This window comes from Delphinapterus leucas, unplaced genomic scaffold, assembly GCF_059928025.1.
Source record: "Delphinapterus leucas isolate spDelLeu-1000000601 "Yukka" unplaced genomic scaffold, BTC_Dleu_Yukka2 spDelLeu_asBTCV2_sq57, whole genome shotgun sequence".
In the NCBI taxonomy this organism is placed as follows: Eukaryota; Metazoa; Chordata; class Mammalia; order Artiodactyla; family Monodontidae; genus Delphinapterus; species Delphinapterus leucas.
Window position 1 is genome coordinate 1,782,340 of NW_028322266.1, and position 18,225 is coordinate 1,800,564.

At 44.0% G+C, this 18,225-nt stretch overlaps 1 protein-coding gene across 1 annotated transcript in view; it reads right to left on the minus strand.

The window, feature by feature from the left end:
* The window catches only part of LOC149743904 (uncharacterized), a 104,017-nt gene extending 88,049 nt beyond the window's left edge, over window positions 1-15,968 (minus strand). Inside the window, exons 1-2 of the mRNA XM_089906044.1 lie at window positions 15,864-15,968; window positions 12,141-12,651 (exon numbers count right to left, since the gene is read on the minus strand). Coding sequence (XP_089762170.1) covers window positions 12,141-12,651; window positions 15,864-15,968 — 616 coding nt within the window. The remainder of the gene's footprint in view (window positions 1-12,140; window positions 12,652-15,863) is intronic.
* Window positions 15,969-18,225: the final 2,257 nt, after the last annotated feature.

The window sequence follows — 18,225 nt, forward strand, 5'->3', positions numbered from 1 at the left end:
CACCATAAAACTTCTAGAAGAGAACACAGGCAAAATATTCTCTGACATAAATCATACCGATGTTTTCTTAGGTCAGTCTCCCAAGACAATAGAAATAAAAATGAAAATAAACAAAGGGGACAGAATCAAACTTACAAGCTTTTGCACAGCAAAGGAAACCATAAACAAAATGAAAAGACTACCTACAGAATGGGAGAAAATATTTGCAAATGATGCGACCAGCAAGGGCTTAATTTCCAAAATACACAAACAGCTCATACAACTTGATGACAACAGAAGCAAACAACCCAATCAAAAAAATAGGCAGAAGACTTAAAGAGACATTTCTCCAAAGAAGAAATACAGATGGCCAATAGGCACATGAAAAGATGCTCAACACTGCCAATTATTAAAGAAATGCAAATCAAAACTACCATGAGGTACCACCTCACACCAGTCAGAATGGCCATCATTAAAAAGTCTACAAATAACATATGCTGGAGAGGGTGTGGAGAAAAGGGAACCCTCCTACAACACTGTTGGTGGGAATGTAAGTTGGTGCAGCCACTGTGGAAAACAGTATGGAGGTTCCTCAGAAAACTAAAAATAGACCTACCACATGATCCAGCAATCCCACTCCTGGGCGTATATCCAGACCAAACTATAATTCAAAAAGACACATTCACCCTGATCTTCACAGCAGCAATATTCACAATAGCCAAGACATGGAAACAACCTAAATGTCCATCAACAGATGAATGGATAAAGACGATGTGGTACATATATACAATGAAATACTACTCAGCCATAAAAAAAAGAATGAAATAACGCCATTTGCAGCAGCAACATGGATGCAACTAGAGATTATCATACTAAGCAAAGTAAGTCAGAAAGAGAAAGACAAATGCCATGATACCACTTATATGTGGAATCTAAAATATGACACAAATGAACCTATCTATGAAACAGAAACAGAATCAGAGACATAGAGAATAGACTGGTGGCTGCCAAGGGGGAAGCAGGTGGGAGAGGGATGAACTGGGAGTTTGGGATTAGCAGATGCAAACTGGTATATATAGATTGGCTAAACAACAAGGTCCTACTATATAGCACAGGGAACTATATTCAATATCCTGTGATAAACCATAATGGAAAAGAATATGAAAAAGAATGTATATACATATGTATAACAGAGTCACTTTGCTGGACAGCAGTAATTAACACAATGCTGTAAACCAAGTATACTTCAATAAAAAATAAGTTAATTAAATTTTTAAAAAGATTAATTCCTTCAGAAGAACAAGTACTACACATTCACAAAAAAAGCACCCTTTGAAAGTTTAAATTTTTGAATTTCTTTGCCACTTCCTTAGTTTTGATCATCTTGGACAATATACTTTTAATATTGACTTTTAAAAATAATTGTGTTTCAGTGTTTGCTATCCTTAGAGAGACAGAAACAGATAAGTACAACTAAATACTTATTTTTCAAAAGTCTCAGAAGTATAAGGGAAATGAAAGTAATTATATCTTCAAATGATTTTGGGGTATGTTTCTAATTCCATACTTCTGATGCGATTAAAGATTAAAACTGTATTAAGACATTTGGGACATGCCGCATTGGTATTAAATGAATTTAATTTTGCGTAAAGTGGTAGAAATATTTTCTTCAGCAAACATACCTGCAGATATAAAATCACAACCATAAATCTACAAAAAAGCAAGCTATTGAATGAAATCTGATTGGTTATTTCCCTGCAGTATGGATCTGCTAATAATTTAATTTACTACTTGCTAACAGAAGCCAAAATTTAAATATACATATATATATGTGTGTGTATATATATATCTCTCTTCAATTTTAAATCATTCATATATATGAACAAGTATACATACACATATATAACAATTGTTCGTGTATATATATATATATATATATATATATAAACAATTTAAAGTAAAGAAAGTACATCTGGTGGCCTATTTTTTCCCCCCGATTTCTAAAGAACACCATATTCTATTCTAGGCAGTGGAATGTCAGTCCACCTTAAGGGCTGTTCAATGAGCATATCTGAGAAAGCACTGGTTTAGCCAATGATGTACTTATTGAGGGAGGCCCTAGTGCCACTGTCAAGAGCTTATCCACAGGAGAGATAAGAAGGTACTTGTTTGGTTTGTGAAAAGAAGTAGTGAGGAATGGCAGGTAGCTGCAGGCTGATGACACGTGATGTCCATATATATGTAGAACCAACACGCCCATAATTGCACCCATTTTCCATACCCAAATCCAAAGCCTTTATATCATTAATCCCAGGCAAAAATGGTAAGATTCATGTGTGTTACTATCCCACGGCTTCAAGATGCCTATAAACTCATATGAGTATGTCTTAGTTATATCAGTGGAGGACAAACCAGGCTTCTATCACCAAGCCCCATTCCATAACAGGCAAACCAGTCCAAGACTTCTCTGAGTGCTGCAGGAGAGTCTATGGAAGGGGCGCTCACTCCACTGTGATGCCTAAAATGCCTTTGCACAGAGCAAACATTCAATACATGCTGAGTGAATGAATGAGTGAACTGGTGTCATAAAACAGGCTTATTTCAGGGAAATTCCATTCAACAGGCTGGCATTCCTTCCTACCCATCTTAACTGTTAAGCTTGCCATCAGACAAAAATTTAATTATAAAACGTTAGAGCTGAGGAAATTTTAGAAACTATCTACTCTCCAGAGGTATACAACTTTAATTTAGTGGTAAAAATCACTAGGAGTGATTTAGGAGTCTATCAGACCTGAGTCCAAATTCCACATCTACCATATTTTGGTGAGCAAATAACTACTTCTGAGGCTCTGTTCCATGTATGCATTATGGGATATCATAATAATACATACATTAATTGTATGACTATCAGGGGATGAAATGACACAATCCATTTGCCATGGTCGGCTAAGTAATTTGCACCAAGTAAGCACTCAAGACATTAGCCAATATTAATAGCGGAGAGATGAAAACAAAACTCTGGGACTGATGCCTACCCTAGGGGCCCCAGTGGTCATAATGACTTTCTTCCATTCAGCCTGCTCTCTTCTCACTAAGACTAAGGAAGAGAAGATGAACAAATTAGGAATAACAATTGGAAAATGGTTTTATACTCCCTGAATGAATGGAATTATAATAAAATGATTCATGAGTTCTGCAGAAATATGATGAGGCTTTAGATCTTTATGTTAGTTCTCTACAAAACCAATTTATGGCCCTAAGATGTACCTTCCCACCCAGCCCCATCCTTACCAGGATCAAATATCATTGTAAATGGAAAAGTCAACAACACATAATCAACAAGCTAAGTTACAAGCCAGTGAAGTCTCGGAGGTTTGATAGAGAAAATTCAGATTTATCATTATATGTAAAAATAAGATGATATGAAGAACTCAATCTAAAAAATATTACCTGGAGATCTATAATCTCTACAATAGTGCTATAAAAAGTAAAGAGCTAGAAATCTATTTAGATGGTTTTCCTTATAAGAAAGCACTTTCTGTATAACTTTTAATGTACTATTGATGAGAACAATGCAACAAAATTCAAATAAATACCTGCAGATGTCCTACAAGAAGAAGAGAACAGAGTTAGATGTGACAGGGGATAACTGGACTTCAGGATGAGTAAGACCCTATACTTGACCTCAATAAATTAACATGAAATACAGTGGATGAGTCACGTACAGAATGTCAGAATTCTAAAAGGCCAAGCTAAGTACCAAAAGGAACATGTGGGGACTCTTAAGAAGGAAATAAAATATTGGTTAGTTGATTACGAAAAGGCAGAAGGGAGTAGGTTCCCTTTGGCTGCTCTTTGAAGAGATCACTTCCTTTCCCCCCTAGTCCTGAGGCTAGGGTGGCATGGGCAATAGAGGAATGTGGGGACTGAGAATCATTTCTACTCTCACCAGAGTGGCTGGAAGCAGATTTTCTTACCAGGATGTAGTAGTATGCTAATATTTAAGGGTTCTTGAGGTCAGAGAGAAGGGTTTGAATACTCCGGCTCCATCTCTTGCTGTGGGTCAAGTTTCTTGCCTTTCCAACACCTCAGCGTCTTTACCTGAAAACTGGGGATGATGATAATGTCTCCCACCTGAGTGGAGTGTGAGAACTACATGATATAGTGCATACGCAGGGCTAAATTTGGTGCCTGGCAAACAGAAAGTGCTCAGTACGGCAGGCGAGTGTAGTGACAATAAAGGCAAAGATGACGGGGGTAGTGCCGGTGTTGCTTCTGCCCCCAGAACAGGCTCTGACTGGGAGAGAGTTAAAGCACCTTTGGGTTCATGGGGGTTTATATATAAGCAACGGTTGATCAATGTGAGCTGGTTGTCCAAATGATTATGTGCAATCTAAGAAAAAAATGGGCCTCGGATCTGCTCAGCTACTTAATAATATTAGCAGCGGTAGTAGTCAAAGAAGCTAAATTTTATTAAGTGTTTATATGCCAAACAACGTGCTGAGCGTTTTAAAAGGATTTACTCACTTATTACAACGAGGCTATACACTAGGTTCTGATAATGTTATTCGTCTCTTTCAGATGTTGACTGAGCCTCAGACGGGTTACAAAAGCACCTAAGATCCCGTTGTCAGTACATGACGGAAATGAGTTCAAATCCAGCCTGTCTGACTTGTTCTTAATCACTAAGGTATGAAATTAAGCATGTTGCCCTTTGCCTGATTCTCCTTCTGAGGCCTGAATATTTCACTTAGCTCTCTGAGTGCAGAAGAGAGAAAATTCTCTCTCCTTGACCCAACTTGGCATCAATATCCAACTCCCCTTCTCAAAATGGGTTGCTTCAACGAGCAGCAATGAATGCCGGGGTCATGGACCAGTCACCTTGATGACTAAGAGTCAGACACTAGGGAAAGAAAATGCTCTGTGACAAACCTACCCTTGTACAGAAACAAGACAGAAATGGGGGAACAGGGCAGAAGATAATGGAATAAGGCATAGGAAAAATAGCACCTGGCATCGTGATAGTAATAATAATAATAGTAGTAGTAGTAATAGTAATAATAATAGACTTTACTATGCTCTAGGCATTGTATTAAGTGCTTGGTGTAAGTGACTTCATTTTAACATTGAAAACAAGTCTATGGGGATGAAATATTATTAACATCATTTTATAGGCAGGAGTATTGAGGTTCAGGTAATCAGGTAAATTGCCCAAGCTCACATGGTTAGCAAGTGGAAAGCAGAGATTGGAACCAGCACCTACACTCCTAACCATTATGCTATAACCATTATGCTGAAGACATAAGAATTCCAATGGTCTTTCCCCATAACCCACTCCTGCACTCCAGACTTAAATACTCCAAGATCAAGAGAGAGCAAGCTTGGAGCTGCCACTCTTCAGTGAGTGTCAATCATTTCAAAACAGTGTATTTGCTAACAAGATGCAGTTCTTGTGATAATCTTCTCAACCAGGTATCAAGAAACAGGAAGCAAAGATTCAAGTAACAGTATGTTCCTACTTACGAGGAAGGTGGGACAGCATAGTTGACACTGGGCTTAACTGTTCTGGAAAACGTGGTCCCAGTAGGCATACACGCTGGTACATTTTCCCCACCTACCAAATACAAAAGAATTATTTCATTTCCATGTTGCTCTTCAAAGTTCCACCTCATTCGTGCCTGTCATTCATCCTCTGGCCTCTTCCTGTCTCCATTTCTGTACAGAAAGGTGCTGAGTCTCTGCTCTCGGATATAAAAAGGGTGTGTTAGGAGAGGGAGCCATGGTACCTCAATGTCTTTTTTTTTTTTCATCTTAATTCTATTATGCCAACTCCACTGAACTTAATTAGAGTGAATACAGAATTACACAATTACCCTCTGTTCTATTCTTCAGATGTTATATTTTGATAAAATTTACGACATGCTGCTCTCCCCTTGAACACCAGATGAACACTAGAAATGGATGTGTGTTGACATAAAATCTGTTATAATTACAATTCAAGTATAGCTTACATAATGATAGTGTTAACATAAAATTATAGATGTGTAGAGACAACGTGGTCATGCATTTTTTAGTATAAGTACATGCTTAGACCAATATCTGTTAGCGGAATGAAGATGGAAGAGAATTTTGGTTAAGCCACAAAGGCTGTTTAAGGACTTGCAGATAGCTAAGGGGAACTCAAAGACCAGTAAGATAGTATTTCCCCTGCATTCAATTGCAAATTCAATTGCAAAGTGAAGGGAAGATGTGTAATTTCCCCTATGGAAATTACAAGACAAGTACATTTTTTCCCTTGAATACCTGGGTAAATGCTTAAATTCTAATGTATATCAGTGATGCAAATTTTCAACTGAGTTTGATAAATCATAAAATAATAATTATACATATATGTATATAAAACTGCATGGAACTAGACAGTTCAGAATTACTTCTAATTAAAGAGGTACCCTATGGCAACTAACTTAAACCTTACAAAATATGGTTCCAAGTACCCTATCAGAGTGAAAAGTAGGAGACGGAAAGGTTTATTGTAAATGTTTGTAGTCATGGTGTCTTAACTAAAACTACTGTGTCACAAATACTATTAAAATAATTGTGACATTTTATTCACTTTTACTGCAAACAACAAAACAAACTATAGGTATTTTTTCATTTCAGGTAATTATTTTAGCTAACAGTTATTCAATGTTTTGAGAAGACAGAGTGCTAATTGCATGACTTCATTTTATCTTTAAAATAGCGCTTCCATGTCATTATTCTTAATATCTCCATTGTATTAAAGTATCTCTAGTTCAGACCTTTCTTCAGAACTGCAGACTTGTGTATCCAACTGTGTACTCAGCATCTCTACTTGGACGTCACGAAAACATCTCAAATCTTATACCTCCAAAACTGGTCTTTAATCCCCCAAACATGCTCTACCCCAAACTTTTTCCATCTTGGGTGACAGTAACCACACCTTTCCAGTTTCCCAGGCCCTAAATCTCGAATTCACCCTTGACTCCCTCTTCCTTTCCATTCTTGCATTCAATCTACCACGAAATGCTGTCACAACCTTCCCAATGTGCCACTTCTGAGAATTACCAGCCGCTAGCAGCCTGGTGCAGGCCACCAGCATAGACCTCGAGGATCCTGTAGTTGCCTCCCGAGATTCTCCCTGACTCCACTCTCTCCCCACATCCTCAAGGCCACAGATAGAGTTATGCTTTTCAAACAAGAGACAGTTCATGCCACACCTCGGCTAAAATCCTGCCCCTGGCTGCCTACATTTAGAGTAAAAGACACAATGCATGTGATGGCCTCCCAGGACTTACCCAATCCAACCCATCACATATCCGACCTCCAGCCCTCCTGCTGTCTCTTCCTCCCCACTGACTAAGTCAGCCAGGGTGGCCTCCTTGATATTCCTCCAAGCTGCCCGGCATATTTCTGCCTTAGAGTTTTGGGACTGGTTATTCTTGCTCCCAGGGAGTGGTCTCCCCATCATACATTCTGACAACTCCCTCACTTCAAGTCTTTGCTCAAATGTCAACTTATAAAATCCACCCTGACTACCCTATTTAAAATCGGAACCTACCTGTACACTCCTCCAGCACTCCCAACCCAAGCCTCTTCAGTGAGCTTCACATCCTTTTCCTTACCCCGTAGCGCCCGTCAACTTGTGACAAAGCACAGAATTTATTTATAACATCCGTTTCCACACGAGAGTGTAAGGAGGGAGAAAGCATGCAAGAAGGAGCACGCAGGCAAAGGCTCTTGTCTGATTTATTCATTGATACGTCCAAGCATAGAGAACAGGAAGATGCTTGATAAATAGTCCTGAAAAAGATACAGATGAGGAAACTAGTAGTGAAGCTCAGAAAGTTTAAGTAACTTCCTCAAGGTTCTAGAGCTAGAAGAGGGTCACAGTAGAATTCACACCTGGGGATGTCTAACTTCAAATCTCTTAGCCTCTCTGCTATCTTTTTTTTTTTCTTCTTTGCGGTACGCGGGCCTCTCACTGTTGCAGCCTCTCCCGTTGCGGAGCACAGGCTCCGGACGCGCAGGCTCAGCAGCCATGGCTCACAGGCCCAGCCGCTCCGCAGCATGTGGGATCTTCCCGGATCGGGTCACAAACTCTCAACCACTGCGCCACCAGGGAAGCCCCTCTCTGCTATCTTAAGTCCATGCAATTCAGGATTTGTTTTAATCAGTGCCATGGAAATTCTCACTCCACTGAATAGGATCACTAAAGTGTTCTCTGTCTAGATTTATATATATATTTTCCATTTAAACAAAGGAAACAGAAGAGGGGAATTCATCATGGGTTATTGCGGTAGTTTTACAGCAATTTTAGCAATAATGACATTTAAGTAATAGTGATATTTAACGATAGCATAATAATAATAAAATAATAGCTCTTAAATGTACTGAAGACGAATCGCATGCTAAACTCGGTGCTAAAATATATCCATGTATATTTTGTGCAAAATCCTTATGAATATTCTATCAGATGAGCTTTATGTGTAACTCCACCAGGCATACTTCTCTTATTCCGCTTTCAAAGATAAGGAAATTGATGAGAAGTGTGGTAACCGTTTGATCAAGATGAGACTGGTAATAAGTTGTGAGTATGAATTTAAATTCAGGTCTAACTCCAGAATTTGATTCTCAATCCATACATGAAAATTCTGATAATTCCTTTGATAAGGGTATGTTCTCTCCTGGAAAACATCCCCCATTATGTCTGCCTGCGCTCATACCTTCAGAACACAGTCAACTTTGAAACATGATAAAAATGTTTAAATAGTGTGCTTTAATAAATGGAAATATCTTCATCTAAACAATAACACAAAAAGGCAGGCTGAGCCCTCTGAAGTGGCTTCGCTGCTATCTTCCATCCAGAACAAGAGAAGGAATCAACAGCTGCAGAGTAAAGAAAGCATGAAACCCAGAGATGGAGGATTCTGTAAATGACCAATTACAAGACTATTAAGCCACACTTCCATAGCAAGAGGCAAAATATTCCATTAAACTGAAAATTTTTCTACCGCTAACTCCAAGGCCCACACAAACATTAATGTTGCATTTATTAGGATGTATTTCCTGTGCTCTATCAACTTGACTTTCAGCAACTGTATTAATACAGTCCTTTCGCTTTGCACATATATCTGAATGATGGATTCCATTACTGGAGTTTTGTAGAAAGAGTGGAGTGAATGAAGTAAAGTTTGGGAAGAGCCATCATAATCCATAATGATGGGCACTGAATCAGGACAAGAAGAAACCTCTCTTCTCATTTATTTGAATGAAAATTCTACTATATATTTATTGCCTCTGTACAGGGCCATCTGTTGAATAGTGGAAAACAAGCATCTTTCATTTGGAGGTAGGATTTGTGTGCTCAAGTTTCTATGGGCCTGCAGAATTAATCTTGTTTTAGAAATGAAATAAAATGTAATTTCTTACTGTAAGTAGATGTGGTTAAGCAACTGGCAACTTTGATGTCTTTAAATCACTGCAGTTTCAGGGTAGGCAAATCTATAATTATTTCAAGCACTTCTTTATTGGTGCAACAATTGAGCAGTGTACATAGTGGTCAACAACCTGGGCATTGTCAGACGACTCTAAGTTTGAATCTAGACTTTGCCACTCACCAGCTATGTGACTTTCAGCTATGAGAATCACTTTCTTCAGCTTTGCAGTGTGGATTATTATATGCCCTTTGCAGAACTACTGTAAGAACTAAATGCATATGGGCACAGTGGCTCATAGTAAGGGCTCAAATTAGTACTGTGGTCACTACTAGTAGTATTGAAAAGAAATTAGAACTTCTATTCTCATAAAGTGGGATATGTGTCCCTTTATCATTGTAATTTCGTATCATTTTACTTTTGACCTTATAATTTAATAGCTTGATCCAAGAAACATTTAGCAGTAAATATAATTGAAAGAAGATTACCTGTCAAACATGAAATACTGTAGCATCAAGTGTGCTGGCACAATACTCTTCTCAGATAATTAACCTGTAAAAATATGTTATTGTCTTCTTTTTAATTAAGCACATTGAACATATATATTTACTGTGCCAGTTGGCGAAAGGTCCATTAATTAATCAGTCTAACTATGTGTTGCATAAACGTCTTCTAAACATAATCGTATATGTATTTTATTTGTTGGGAAAATGTGTTTGAGATTGTTCTTTTCTGCCTATTTAAAGTAAAAGAGGGTGAGAAGTAGAGTTAGGCTTAATGTACTTTGTACTCCATTATGCCATGAAAATGCTTCTGTGCCCTGGAGACAACAACAGAAGATTTGCTTTAATGACAAGAATCAAGTATGTTCTAAAGCTTCCAGGTAGGAGGCGTATAGGTTGCAGTTTATATCAGAAGTCTTTGCTCTCTCTCTCAACTGCGTCTAGATGGGAAAGATGTGGTCACAAATGCTTCAAGGTGATATAGTAAATGTTGGAAAAGAGGGGGGTAGGAGGCAGAGTTTTGAATATCTCAAACCTGAGCTAGAAGGATTTTATTTAAAGAAAATAGCGGATATTATTTTTCACTTAAGGAATGCCACTCAGCAAACCTGACATTAATGTAGGAAATTAGCTCTTTTAGCTATGATGCTTTCAAATGCACATTACTGAAAACAAATTCAAAATAGTCAAAGGAAATTTAAAAACAAAAACCAAACAACAACAACCACCTCAACAAACAAGTACTAGAAATTCAGGGATGCAGCCATATTCAGATACAGTTGGATCTGCAAGTTCCAGAGTATCAGCAGGGTTCCAGCTCTCTCTCCATCGCTCAGCCCTGCTTACCTCTGCAAGACTTTATTTTACAGAAAGTCTCTTCTTGTGCTGGATGGTCACTGGGAGTCCCAGAGTCATATCTCCCCAGCTTAGAAATTCCAGAGAGAAAAGACAATTCTTCCATTTTTCTCTGAGAGAAAAGTCCTGGGGAGGAGTCTGATAGACTCAGCCGAGGTCAGATGCCTACCCATGAGCCAATCACCTGCTTTACTGGAGTTCAGTCCCTGGGCGACTCATCCCCGGGGCCCGTGAGGAGGCAGGATGGCATTATCTGGCAGTTCTCCAAGAAAAGCCTGCTGTTTTTGTAAGATGAAAGGGGAGAGGACATGGATAATGAAACCTGTATCTGCTTCTGTAAAATCCACAGAATCTTACTCCCTGCCCTGTGTCGATGACCATGCAGTAAGCTGACCCAGGAGGTCATTTTGCCCACAACAGTCTTTATATATATGACTAAGGAACACACTGGTAAAAGAATATGGAAGAAAGTCTGAGTATGACAAGTCAGCTAGACTGGTATTAACTAAAAAAGCTGTGTGAAAATATCCTGAAAAAGTTGCCCCCAACTCACTCAAAGTCCAAAGTTGGAGCTGGAAATACAATGTCATGGAGTTTGGATAAGAACAGGTTTTCTCCAAGCTGAACTATGACACAGAGATTAGAGACTTCTAGAAACTATACTTTTTCAAAGAAAAAACATCACACGAGAAAAATGAGGCCTAGAAAAATTAAATGACTTAAGCTAATTAATGGCAGGACTGAGACTAGAGTATACTTTGTGTAATTGGCTATGGTCTTTTTGTTTGTTTGTTTGTTATCACTTCAGAACGAGACAAACTTAAAGAAAGGAAACACAACCAAAACTCAGTGGTTGGAAAAGAGACGGATGTGAACGCCATCTTGTTTCTTACGTATAAAAAGTTACCCCTCACAGTGTTTTGGAGGAGAAAACGCTGGCTCTTCCCAACGTTGGTTACATACACAAAGATTCCAAAGACAAGACAAGTGCTTTGCAAACAAAGTAACTAGAACCAGCTCAGGCTTCCCCGCGCCAGGTCCTACGTTCCACGGTCAGAACCACCAACTGTATCCCCCCGGGTAACAAGGTGATTCAGAAAAGCTGGCGCCTTCAGAGAAGGGAGAAAACTTAGCCGGGAAGAGAGTCAAGAGGAAACTTGCTCAGCTTCTTGCTGGGGTCTGAAACGATCCCAATAGAGTCCTTAAACCCCTCAGGTTTCCCCAATCAAGCACCCACGCCTCCAACCTGGGCCACCCCAGATCTGACTATCAGACGACAGAAGTCTGCGGACGCACGGAGAGCTGACCACCCCACGAGAGGGACCTACGCGCGGCCGCGCCCACTCACCTGCCGCTCCGCGGGAGACGGGAGACCTGCCCCGGGTCCAAGTCCTGGGCGTGGCAGACTCGCCCCTCTCCGGGCCCGACTCCAGCTCACCTCGGCGCCGCCCGCCTGGGCGCCGCCATCTTGACCACAAAGGGGGCCTCGCGCCGGAGGCCCCTGAGCGGGCGCCCTGAGCGGAGCCGGAGCGCCGGGGAGGCCCAGGTCGGCGCCCTACGTCCCCCGCGCGCTCGCGCCCCGTCCACGAGCGACGAGAGTCCCGCACGCAGCGCCCGACCCAGGCTTCCGCGGAACCGGCGCCCCGCGCAGCCCGCACCGCGGCTAAGGCGGCGCCGAGGGCGGCCCGGGCGGAAGAGCGGGCGCGGGGCACGCGCTCGGTAACCTGGCAACGCGGCGCAACCCGGCGTCTTCGGCGAACCCCAGCCCTCCACCGCGAGGAAGCACGGACCCCCGCACCCGCCGCCCAGCCCGCGCCGCCCCTCGGTCGCTCCGCCCGCCGCTGCCCGCTGGCTATGGTCTTTTAAATCCGTGATACAACGTCTATATGTAACAAATCTGTTAAACCCTAAATGTTTATGATATTCAAGTAATCCATTATCTGAATTATTCTTGAAGATAAAACATCCAAAGACTTCTTAATTGTATGGGTATACATACATAAAATACACGTGGAGGTAACTTCAAATACAGTATGTGCCTGTCTCTATTCCTTCCCTCTCCGCTCTTCTAAAAAATGCCCCTTTAAAAATTGCTCACTCACCATCTATTAGGTAAATTTGCTGAAACACAGTAAATGTGGAGACAGAAATTGTTATAGAGACTATTCCAAATGGCACTGACACCTGTATTTATGAAATTTTTAAAAGGGTAAGTTAGAGTTGTTTTTTTTTTAAAAAAAAAAATCCCACTATAGTAACACCACATCATCCTAGGTGCCCAGTTCTATCCAATTACATAAGATGGAGAAAGAGAGAGAGATAGAAACAGAGAGAGAGAGAGAGAGAGGAGAAAGAGAAAGAAGAAAGGAAGAAAACCAACTACTTATGTATAAAATGTTGCTCCCAAAGTTTGAGATTATACTCAAGCATCAATGAACAGAAAGAAAACACTTACAAATTTACAAATGTATTTCATTTATGGTATGAGGGACACAGGTTTAGATTTGCAACACGCTCCCACAAGGGTCAAATTGACCACTTTTTTCTATCTAGTTGCTCTTGAGAGAACAAAACAATTGAAACAGATGCCATTCAATTCCAAGTCTATAGCTTAGACCATGTCACTGCACATGAAATATTGTTCATTCAGAGTCAGCACATAGCAAGAGTAATTTATACTCTCAGAGTATTTGCTCTCAAGTCAATAGCAGCGAAGCCTTGACTAAAAACGTTCCCATTACTTTCCATTGTAATATATCTTACTTATAGCCCATGAAACAGTGGTCAGGGGAGATTTATTCTTTGGACACCATATTATATAATCTCTCCACTTTAAGCCATCCCCCACTCGGCGATTATTTTTTAAATATGTTACTCGTAGTCAATATTAATTTACATTTAATCTTTCTTAGCATTATGAGTATTATTTTGTACAGGCTCAGAAACAAATCTCCCGAAATTCCTCCCTGATGCTCCCTTCAGGCTGAAAATGCATTGCAGTGTGGCTGCAGTGACTTAATTCTAGTTGGCAGAGCCCTGGCCACACACTAATTTCATTAGCCTCAAACTCCTGGATTTGAAAGATCCACTGAATATGATTCCTGTCCTCTGACACGTCACTTACTAACCAATTCAGTGTGCATACAGAGGAGAGAAAGGACTTGCTCAGCTCTGGCCCACCGGCAGGCAGATGAGAATTCCCAGTCAGAGACACTGTTTACATCTGAGTGGTCGTTCTTGCCCGGGTCCTCATTTTCAGGAAGGAACTTCAATCCAGGCTTTGCCGGCAGCTGCAGCATTTGTTACATCCATTACTAGCCCCTTCTTCCTTCCTGCCCCCCAGTGCTTAGCATCCCCCATTTCAGTCACTAAGTCTTCCTTCCCCCAGCCTAGAAGCTTACCTCACCATAGCTTTTTATCTCAAATGATAGGTTTGGCACATTCCCCACAGCAACCCACAGGGACTGGGGAAAAGAAAACTCAGATCTCTGGAGAGCTAAGAATTCAACCATTTAGAGAAGTTTCTTTTATACAGGACCGTCTTCATTGAGCTGAACCCTGCAATCCCAGAGAAGATTCACCTACCCGTTCTTTTCCTCTTTCCCTAAAGTGACTGTGTCTTTGAACAATGGGTCTGTGTTCCACTATTCTCTCTATTCATTTTGCAGGTTTACAGAGGCTGGGAAACTGGGGACTGGACTTACATGCCAGGAGCTTCTAAGATCACACGCAAAAATAAGGCTGCGGGAAGAGATTGTTGGAATCTATCTCTGTATATTTGAACATGGGCAGTGGTTAACCAGGATGCTCACACCAAAGCTTATATCCAGCTTGCAGCACAAGCTACAAGTTGGTGCATCCCTCCTACTACCAGCCTCTTCTCAATAAATGCAGGTGAAAACTGGGGGCTCTTTTCCCTCAGCTGTTCAATCCAACATGAATAGCTGCAATTTGCAAATTAGAGGAAAATGACAGAGTTTTCTCTGAATGGTTTTGGTCCCAACCCACACTGCTAATGCTGGCATTCAGTTCCTTTCCTTCCCAGCCCAGGGAACGGGGGAACTAAGCATAAGGCAAGCGTTCTCTTTTCTTGCAAGTGCCTCAGATCCACACACCAGAGAAGGAATCAGCTCCCCCTGGAATCTTTTTCAGCAAACACAATCCTTCAGCCTAGTCTGCAAGCTCTCTCTTGACTTTAAGATTTCACTCTTTTTTCGACAGGCAGGCCCATCTGCAAGCTCCCAAGCTCCAAGTGAAGGCACCAAAATAATTTTTAAAATGTCAAACAGCAAATGTGCCTTCAACCCCCAGAGCTCCAGTAAAAACACGGTGAGTTGCGCCTGTGGTTCTCAGGTGACTTCTGGCCTCATCCTCCCTGCAGCGCTGCCTCCTCAGGTTCTCTAGGTTAAGCTCAGAGGTAAAGGAAGTGCTTCTGGGTTTTGCTTACAACAGCCCAGGCTCTTCCTGAAAGCAGTACCTCAAAGTGAAGGCTGCCCAGAAGCACTTTTGGCCTTGCAAACATCTAGAGGTGACATACTCAACAGGTGCTAGGGATGCTCAGAGGCTCAGAGGGGCCATACCAGGCTGCAGCTTTAGACAGACACCCCTCCTTCTGGCACAAACACAAACTTCATACCCCTGGGTGCTGATGTAGTGACAGCTTGAATCTCACAAGGAGTCCCCTCCAGAAACCCAACATGCTTCAGGAAAGGCACTTGAGAGGGAGCCAACTTTTTAGCTACGGGGAGCATAAGGGTCAGCCAGAACACCTGGAGAAGGGACTAACTGAGCTTGGGTCCTACCAGGCAGGGAGAGAGCTGTGCATTAGGAAAGGATCACTTCAAGACAGAGATGAACAAAAAACTTGGAGATAGGGGTAGAGAAGGAAAAGAGAGGCAGAAATTGAAAGGGAGAACATAAAAACAGAGAGACCAAAAAAAAAAAAAAAAAAGCAGGGAGAAAGAGACACAAGGAGAGAGACACACAGGAAGAAAGACAGAGAAACAAGAGAACCCATAGTCACGCATACCCTGAAACTCAATTTCTTCATACAGAAGCCATCCATCTATACCCAGGGCGGCACAGGAGCCGTGGGGCCGAGGCTGCGGGAGCAGGCGGTGAGAGAGCACTGCAGCACCGCCCACGGCTCAGCTGGCTCGATCCGCCGACCTCGCATCTTCCGCCGTTGCCCGCCTGCACCCGGAGCTAGAGGACCGCCCGGCCTTGCTCAGCGCACCCTACTGCCTCCTTCCAGGCGCCTTCTTGTCTGGCTCTGAGAATCGCCCTCAAAACCCAGGACTGGGGTTGGGGGCTGCGTTAGGGAGGTCGTGGGAAAGGATGGGCACAGGGTGGGTGCAGAAAAAGCGACTGTGTTTCGCAGTTAGCATGAGCTCACCTCCGGGCTCTGAGCTGGCAGGAGTAGAAAGCTGATCGCCCGGCTCCTGCCAGTGGCCGGATCGCAAAGGCAGTTTAGACGGTGCAAACAACTGCCCAGAGCAAATCACCTGGGGGCACGTCTGCGGGTGGCTTCTCCCCGCTTGAGGACAGTCCCCACGCCTTCCGCCCCATGCCCTCGCAGAGACAGGTTACAGGTCGGGAAATCCAACCCGAGCGAAATGGGCAATTCACGTCCAAATGTAGGTGAAGAACTAGCCTTCGGTTTAAGAACTGCCTCCCTAAGCTCTTCTCGAAATTTTCCAAGGGAGCTGCAGCTTGTCGGGCGGCTTGGGGCAGGGAAGCTGGGGAGTTGAGAAATGCCTAGTTTCTAGGCGTCTTCTCATCTTTCATATTCCTTGCGCCTAAGTGGCTCTCATAGGAGTCCGGCACTTTTACAAGCCTGTTTTGGAACCATATTTCACTCTAATGCAAACCCATTTAAATCATCCCCTTGTTTTTCGGAGACTGTTTCTTGTCAATGGGGCCATAAATCCAGAAAGTCAAGCCGGATGGAGTGGAGCGCGGACAGGGGAGAGGTGGAAGGGAAATGAATCAAACAGGGAAAGTACCTCCTCGGGTGAGGTGGGAGGGATTCGGCAGGATCTCCAGGGTGGAAATGAGCGAAGGCTGACCAGACCCCGCACCCCTGGAGTCCAAGCCAGCCTTCAGGAAAAAGAGCGCGGGGAGCTACGGCGCGCTCTGCCCCGGAGGGAGCGCCCCCCTACCTGGAAAAGCCTCAGGATGTTGGCTACCATGATGGAGACCGAACTCCCCGAAGCCCCAATCACTCCAACTACTTTCTCGGACTTGACGAAAACCGGAGGCTCGCCGTTGGTGCAGCGCACTTCGGAGGTGTCCTTCTGGATGAGCGCCTGGACGAAAGTGAGCGACTGTTCGAGCGCATAAGTGTCCCTGGAACAAGTGTCCAGGATCCGCGCTCCCAGCGTCACGTTGGGCAGCAGGTTGGGATCCCTGTTGATCTGGTCCAGGGCGTAGAGCATCGCTTCCAGCCTGTGGATCCCGTTCTCCCTCTTGATGTCGCCACAGGGCACTCCGCTGGGACCCTTCGCGTGCACCGTGAACAGCCCCCCGAGGGTGACGTCCCCCTCGATCCGAATGGAGTGCGGGGCGTACATCTCCTGGCCGCGCGCCGCCGCCGCCAGCGCGCACAGAAGCACCTCCAGCGCGCAGCAGGGAAAGTTCATCAAAGTCAGGGCGCGGAGCAGCTTCCCCAGCTGGACCATGCTGCTCCCGCGGCTGCGGTGGTGGCGGCGGCACTCGAGGGGACGGTGGCGGGCTCGCCGGAGTCCTGGCCCCTTGGGGTGAGCTCCTCCGGGGAAGCCCAGGGTCTCCTGCGGGCGAGGAGGGTAGGGGCACCCGGGGAAGGGCAGCCGGCGAGGGTGGGGGGCCCCGCGGCGCCTGCCAGCTTGGGGCGCCGTGCGCTCTTGGGTTCCCCGGCCAGCGCGCCGCGCTCAAGCTCGCGCTCGGTGGCTTGCAGCTCGAGCTCTCCAACAGCCCAGCACTGGGGAGAGAGCGAGGATGGCTATCGCTTTAAACGCGCGTTCGGCTCCCTCTCCTCCTCGGCCCACTCCCTCCCACCCTCGCTCGCTCTCAGGCTCTCCCCACCCTTCCCAGCGCCCACCCTTCCCACGGTTTTGCATCATCACGCAGGGAGGGGCTGCGTGCTGAGGTAAAGGGGGAGGGAAAGGGTGGGCGGCTGTGGGGGGGGGTAGTAACTCCGATTGGGAGTTTCGAGGTCCCCAGGGAATCTGGGGATTGCAGGTCGCAGTCGAAGGCTGAGCTCCTGCTTCGGTCTCACTGTAGAAGCCGCTCGCTCGCCCGCCTGCACCCACACGCACATTCTAGGCACAGGGTGGCATCAGCCCCGGACAGGGCGGTTCTAGCTGGGGCTGACTGCTTCCAACCCTGAGGTCCGGAGCCGGGGCTGTCAGCGCCGGGAGAATGCGAGGTAGTCGAAGGTGATGCCGCCAAGCATG